At 30.9% G+C, this 7,703-nt stretch overlaps 1 protein-coding gene across 3 annotated transcripts in view; it reads right to left on the reverse strand.

The window, feature by feature from the left end:
- LOC106462060 (SET and MYND domain-containing protein 4-like) overlaps positions 1 to 7,703 on the reverse strand; it is a 74,141-nt gene that overhangs the window by 16,776 nt on the left and 49,662 nt on the right. For all 3 annotated transcript variants that reach the window (XM_022389193.1, XM_022389194.1, XM_022389195.1), the window contains exons 10-16: positions 7,330 to 7,435; positions 6,428 to 6,488; positions 4,961 to 5,109; positions 3,100 to 3,503; positions 1,861 to 1,934; positions 1,409 to 1,527; positions 716 to 823 (exon numbers count right to left, since the gene is read on the reverse strand). In XM_022389193.1, the coding sequence (XP_022244901.1) occupies positions 716 to 823; positions 1,409 to 1,527; positions 1,861 to 1,934; positions 3,100 to 3,503; positions 4,961 to 5,109; positions 6,428 to 6,488; positions 7,330 to 7,435 (1,021 nt within the window). The remainder of the gene's footprint in view (positions 1 to 715; positions 824 to 1,408; positions 1,528 to 1,860; positions 1,935 to 3,099; positions 3,504 to 4,960; positions 5,110 to 6,427; positions 6,489 to 7,329; positions 7,436 to 7,703) is intronic.

Here is a 7,703-nt window from a genome sequence, read left to right on the forward strand (position 1 = left end):
GAATATAGACTAATAACATGCAAAAAGTAAACAAATTCACTTACCTCTCAAAATTTTCCTGGCTTTCTAACTATATGACAAGAGCCATTACAAATTCATCCAAGCTAGTTGTTAATTTTCCCATGGGAACGAATCTTGTACTGTGATTGAAATTGACAATATTCTGTTCAGAATACAACATTATACAGTACGTTGTTTGATAGATGAAAACCTTGACCACCAGAGAGAACTATCAATGAATTGTGAAAGAGAGGATGTGACAGGTGGGTGAGGGAGGAGGGAGGGGCTGATTTTCTATTTGATAGCTCTGTAACCAAACAAAATTGAAAGCTATAAAACTTATGGTTTGTTTGAGTAATAACTATTTTATAGAGAGTATTTTATGTTTAATTTCATACTTTTTCGAGGGGTGATGGATAAAATAGGGATGATAACATACTAAGAGAAAATGTGTCATGTGGATCACGCTAGTGGAAATTCAGGATTTTTTTAAGTATTGCTTTGTAGAATAAAGAACTTAAAACTTTTATACTATTAAAATATGGATTATTAGCTAAGAATGTATGCTATTCTAATTGGTATAACATATGCAAAAAGTAGTTTAATAAAATTTTGAATGTAAGACACTAAAACCTTGTGTCATGCTCAGTAAAGGATACCCAGGGTGATAGTTAACATAACATATTCACTTATTCATAAAACAAACACAACATACCTGTTGTTGAATGGCACAGTCTTGTTCTCTATCACAGTCAATACAAGAGGTTCGGCTTATGTCATTTAATGGTCTCAATGGGCCCTCACAACTATTGCACCTTAAAGCCTAAAGGTTTAAAAGTACAAATTTTTTTAGAGTTACTTCCTGTTATCAGCAAATGTAAAAACAAACCAAAAACTTAATGCTTCATATACATGAATTTATGTTGAAGGTTAAAATATTATACAACACCTTGGATAATAAATATATAATTATTTTATCATAGCAGACTAATAGGTAAATTAATGTAGTTGGTATGATATAGCTTCAAAAAATATCCTGCGAAAATTACTAAAATCCATGGCTAGTTATTTCAAGTCAAAACAATTACAGTTACAATTAGGGTGAAAGAAATTTGTTTCCAATCAAGTTATATGACAAGTGAGAAATATGTAGATAATGGTGTGTTTTATTCATTTGTTGATATAATTTTTTGGAAGTGGAAGTTTTTATTGAAGAAGAGTATAAACGTGCAAAAGAGAACTGATTTTTTAATTTACTAGATGATAATGTGCTTTTTAAAAGAATATTAGTTAAACCTATTTGTATCATTTCCTTATACGCATACAGGGAAAGGTGGTAAAATGAAGGTAAAATGAAAAAAGCACACAGATGAATAAACTTGTTTAAACAAAACAGTTTTAGTTGTACCTGAAACTTGTTTTCCCATTCACCATTTCCTTCACAAGCCTCACATTTACAGACAAAAAAGTATTGCTCTATTAAAGCCTTCTGACGATCCTCTCTGCTCATTCTTCGAAAGTGTGGCCCTATTCAAATTTAAATAGCTTGTAACATTTAAAGACACTAATATGAAAGAGAAAGGTATACGTAGCCTCTACCACTTTTCAATAAAAATAAACCTCTACTTTTAATACATTTCTTTACTCTTTCCATTCATTCAGTACTGCAATATTTATACAGATTTCATTTTAATTAAAATACAAAAATCAAGCTAAGTGTTTCTATTTTCTTCTAACACATCTACACTGATACAAGTTATGGCTTCCTCTATCCTATCATTATAAAAGTAACATTCTTTTTAATGGGTACTGAACGTGAATGCACCATATATACATCTGGTTAGCAAGAAAAAAACTTACCATAACAGTTATACACCTCTCCACCAGGTGAAACTTTTTTTACCACACGAACTATCAACTTGTCTTTATGAAAGCTACACAAACGAAAGAAGAAAAAAAAATTAAATATTCTTTTAATAAATATCTCGTAGAATTAACAATATTGAGGCAAACTCTCACATTCCATAAAAATATTGAGGCAAACTCTCACATTCCATAACAATATTGAGGCAAACTCTCACATTCCATAAAAATATTGAGGCAAACTCTCACATTCCATAAAAATATTCTCTAAGTGAATTACAAATGTTTTATCAATTTCTGTAAAACTTTCCAAGTGAATCAGCTGAGATAGTTATGGTAATATATATTTAATAAGCTTTCAATAAAAATTGTCTTCAGAAATTACTGAAGATAACCTCTCAGAAAATCAAATAATTATAAGTACATAAATCAATGTATATTAGTTTTTGGTTTCGAAAAATAGGTAATCATTATTATTACTTGAACCAAACTTGCTTAGTAATCAACTGTTGATGAAAAACAGAAGAAATTTACATTCTTATAATCACAAACCCAGTAAGATCAGTAGGATACACTCACAAACCCAATAAATAAAGTACAATATAGTTACAAATCCAATAGATATAGCAGGATATAGTCACAAATCCAGTAAAAATAATAGGATAGAGTCACAAACTCAGTAAAAATAGTAGGATAAAGTCACAAACCCAATAAATAAAAAGTAGTATATAGTCATAAACCTCGTAAGAATAGTACAATATAGTCACAAATCCAGTAAGAATAGTAGGATATAGTCATGAACCTGGTAAGAATAACAGAATATAGTTATAAATCTAGCAAGAACAGTAGGATAATTACAAACCCAGTAAAAATAGTAGGATATAGTCATAAGCTCAATAAATATAGTAGGACATAGCCATGAACCTAGTAAGATTAGTAGAACACAGTCACAAATTCAGTAAGAATAATACGATATAGCCATGAACCTGGTAAAAACAGTAGTATACAGTTAGAAGCCCAATAAATATAGTAAGATATAATCATAAACCAGGTAAGAATAGTAAAATATAGTCACAAATCGAGTAAGGTTAGTAGGATAAAGTTACAAATCTGGAACATTAGTAGAATAAAGTCATAAACCTGGTAAGATTAGTAGGATATAGTCACAAACCTAGAAGAATAGTATGATATAGTTAAAAATGTGGTAAGAACAAAGAGCAGTATAAAGTCACATACCTGGTAATAATATTGGGATCACATGAATGGTTCATCAGACTTGATGATGGATAAAAAGCTGTTGCAACTCTGACTTGTTTCTCCATAAGAACAGTTTCATTTTCAGCCTGGAAAGTCTGAAGCTGTGTTATTGCACTAGCATTACATACAAGCTGTTGAATATGTCTCAAACACAAACCTCCAGTGGCAGCCACCAAAGATGTCTTGTCATGAGAATTAATTAACAAATTCTGAATAAAGTCACTGTTATTAGAAGGATCCTGAGAATTATTTCCCGAGCTTTCTTCCTTGTTAAAAGGAGTACTTTCGAAGGAAATATCAGAACAACCATCAGAACAGGTATGGTTATCATCGCTACAGAAAAATCTCACCTTCTTCAAAAGAAGTAGCAAGAGTGCAGCAGTCTGAAAACATGAACCACACACATATAATGATTACATTTTTGCCAAGTTACATAATCAACATTTTTTAACTATATACAGGTGTTCTTTGGCAATGTCCAACTTTATGTTTCCACATTTACAAAAAAAATATTGTTAAATGAATGTCTAATCACTTGATTCAGCAAAATACACTTTGGTTAAATTTTATATTTTTTATTGCTTTATTTTGTTCTTAGAAATATCAAGTATTTTTTTTATAATGTAGTAGTTTCGTATGGTGTTTCTCACACCTCCAAATTCTGTTGGAGGTGAGTATACGGGAGTAGGACTAGCGCCCTAGTCTGGACACCGGGTGAGCATGCTTCGGTGTGACGGAGATTCAAACCCACGACCCGCAGATTGCGAGTCGAGTGCCCTAACCACCTGGCCATGCCGGGCCTTTTATAATTTTATGTAGCATAACACTCGCATCTTCATAATGCCACACAACAAACATAAACCTTTTCCCTTTCCCATCCCTTTTCATTCAGTGTCACTAATCCAATCTATCACACTTTTATGCAAAGAAAGCATAGTCTACAATAATATATAAAATCTCTTAACCCTAAAATTACTGGCTTTTTTTAAACCATTCAGTACACAAGAGGTCTACATCAAGTTGAATAACTATGTTTTCCCCTCTATCAACATTCACGTAATACAACCGAGTGAACCACTCATGTTCTAAGTAAATATACATAATGAACTCAAGCATTAATTAGTAAAATTAATTGAAATATTGGCAGCATTTTTGTTTAAATTATTTTGTGTGGCTCCTATGATACTAGGAACCCTGTAACCAATGAAGTCATGGACTCACAAAATGTGGGGAGTGAAAAGTTTATAAAATGTATTCAAAGAGTCATTATTTTACACAATTTGTGTGTTGCAAATTAAAGCATATTTTAATTTATATAACTTACTACAAGGTCAGAAACAGCAAACTACGAAAGTCCTGACAAAAATATTTTCCTCAACTAAACATCAGACAAAAATAATGAAATACTTAAATAAAAAGAATGACAAATGAACAACTGGTGTTAAATTTCTTAATTTACTCTACTCAATGTTTTAAAATACAGAAAGTCATTGGGACAAATGCACAAAGCATTCTATACAACAAAAGGAAACTACATACACATACAACAATATGCTGGTGCTTGTAGTTTTGTCAGTTCAAAGTAAGAAAAATATTTCTAGAAATAAACAACTGTGTAAAATCGATAAGATTGCTTTGTAGAGTTGTTCTCGAATAGCTTTTTTTTGTACCTTGAAGAAGGGTTTGTGCCAAAAATGTTGTTCAGAATAAACTAAGAACTTTATCTCCAGTTTGTTTTATCCATCCTTTTAAAGAAATATTTTATCACTGTTGTGTTATTTTTCCAGCTCAAATTTAAACATAAATATTATACAGCAAATTAAATATATCTTATACTCACCAAAGCATATTGAAAATTGTCTTCAACGTACATCTCTCGTGAATGAGTAACCAGGTGGTAAACTCTCAAGTAGTTCCTTATACAATGCTGTCTTTCTGTATCCAAGTACATTTCTTGGTCATCAGTTCTATCCTTATTCTTCAAAAACTCTTAATGAGAAAAACATGCTGATGAATAAATAAAACTGGTTTATTATGCTTCTTGAAACTTTTATAACAGGTGTAAATTAATGATGTATACAGAAATCATAGCCTTACTAAAGTCATTCTATTTTCTTAAAAAATAAAATTACCAACATTACTGTTCATAACAATGCTTGTGATAAATTTTACTTGATTAATCATATATGATATAAGCTAATTTTTCTTTGATATTTGTACATAATTAGTGTTACATGTAGTTATTGTCACATCAATTAGACAACAAATTTCATTTTAATGTTTTATTAGCCAAGTCAATTAAAATTTTCAACACCAATTTTATATCCACCTATGATGGTCCCGACCATACACAAATACTTTCTTATGTAGGCTAGTAAGTCAAACTGTGAACTTTCAAAAAAAACAAAGTTTACCCGCATGCGGTTATTAACTTCTGATCAAGCCAAGCTAGCTAGAGAGTTTAGAACTAAAAACTAAACACAAACATTGTGGCTAATTTAATATATTTGTCTAACCAGCAGTATGCAACGTTATCAAACAAAAACACTTCTGATTACAATGTACTGACTCATCAGTTGGGTATCCTCCTTAAATCATAATTTTCTGCCATAATCCCAATCATATCTCACAAGATCCAGTCAGCTCTTAATATTAAATTTAGGTTGGTCCTAAATCCATATACTATGCTAACAATGTAAAAAAATTGTCACAATGAAAAATAATATATATATATATATATTTATTAAACAACACTAATGATGACACTAATACTAAAGAATATAATATCTTACTTTATAAAACAAAAACTAGTTGTTTGCTCTGTGCATGTACTATCACTGACTCCATCTTCTAAGAAAAGCACAGATATATATGCAAAAATGAATATAATTCTCCCTAACAACATTTACAATGAGAGCTTATTAAACACAGTGGAACCTTAAAATAGCTTAAGATCTGCCACGAGTCTTATTACTGTTTAGCCACAGAGTCAGATAATAGGATGGTACAGATAGTATGGCAAAAAACCTAATATTTATGTAGATGAAAATAAATTAAGTGAATACCAAAATCATGCATTAAATAGCAAAAATATCAATGCCTAATTAAGCCTAACTATGATAAATGTAATATAAAAACACATTACGAGTTGTGTCTGTGAATTTTCATATTTGTGAACAAAATTCCACAAGTGTTAATATGGCAGTACTTTAACAACTACTGGATAAAACATTGATGATTCAGTATTCAATATATCAACCAATTTGAAACTGTATTTTCCTCTCATAAAACATTATTAAAATCTTACCAGATAAACATGGCATCCCAGTTACTAGAATAATACGAAATGCAAGATGTGCAATGCCTACCTGTAAAACAGGGGAGAAAGAGACAGATAAAAAATAACATGTACATATTATTCAAAAGAATTAGTTTATGGATGCACTGAGTCTTTCTTACAAAACTTACAACTGCATAAGTAGTCATAACTTTGTATTTCAATATAAAAAATTAGTTATTTATTAGAATGATAAAATCAACAGCTTAGACAACTTTTTACAGGAAAATACATATTTTATTTGTGATTGGAATTTTGTCTTGCATTGTTTATGAATATTTATATTGGGTGATTTCATGATGATAATAGATCATATTTTTACTCTGTTTTACACCTCTACAGTTTGTTCATTTTGTTGAATTTTGCACAAAGCTACTCAAGAGCTAGCTACACCAATCATCCCTAATTTTGAAGTGACAGACTAGAGGGAAGGCAGTCAGTCAACACCATTAACTCCTTGGTTACTTTTAACTATCACATTATAACACATCCATGGCAGAAAGGGCAAGCATGTTTGGTGAGCAGGTTCAAACCCACAGGTTGAAAGTCATGTGTCCTAATCGCAAGGCCCTAAACAATTGGTTTATAATTCAGTCGTTTTCTATTACAGTACGCCTACATTATCTATTGTAGTCAAAAGTTTCAATAACAGCTCAGCAGGTATGAGGATGGTTGGAATCTTGTCTTACAGTATTTATAAATATTGATATTGGGTTATTTAATATTGTCACTGTATCTTTTTAGTTGGGAAGACATACTGGACAAGTGAAACGTTAAAAGTAATGACATTTTTAATTTAAATGGGTTTTTTTTAAGGTGCTAAAAGAATGGTTACTTTTATTATATAAAAGAAACTAAACATTAATATTTACGGAATGAAGAAGATCCAGATTACCACATTCCCACTTATGGTACTTCACCCACGATTCTTTGCAACAATGTTCTGAGCAATATCGAACTTGAGAACACTGGTGACATCTGAAACAAAATGGTATAAACCAAAGTAGTGGAACACTTATTGATTAGATCATACAAATTTGAAGCACAATTACATTTCATAAAATTTTAAAGGGACAAAAAGGAGCTTATTAGCCCATCAAGGATGTCCCTTCCAGCTCCAAACTATAACCACCGCTTACTATTTGTGTATTCATCCAATCTTTTCTTGAACTCATTTAAATTTTTGCCTCCACCACCCTTGAAGACAGCTCATTCCAAAAGCCAACCACCCTGTTTGAAAAGTAAT

The sequence above is a fragment of the Limulus polyphemus genome, unplaced genomic scaffold (assembly GCF_000517525.1).
Source record: "Limulus polyphemus unplaced genomic scaffold, Limulus_polyphemus-2.1.2 Scaffold1086, whole genome shotgun sequence".
Taxonomy (NCBI): domain Eukaryota; kingdom Metazoa; phylum Arthropoda; class Merostomata; order Xiphosura; family Limulidae; genus Limulus; species Limulus polyphemus.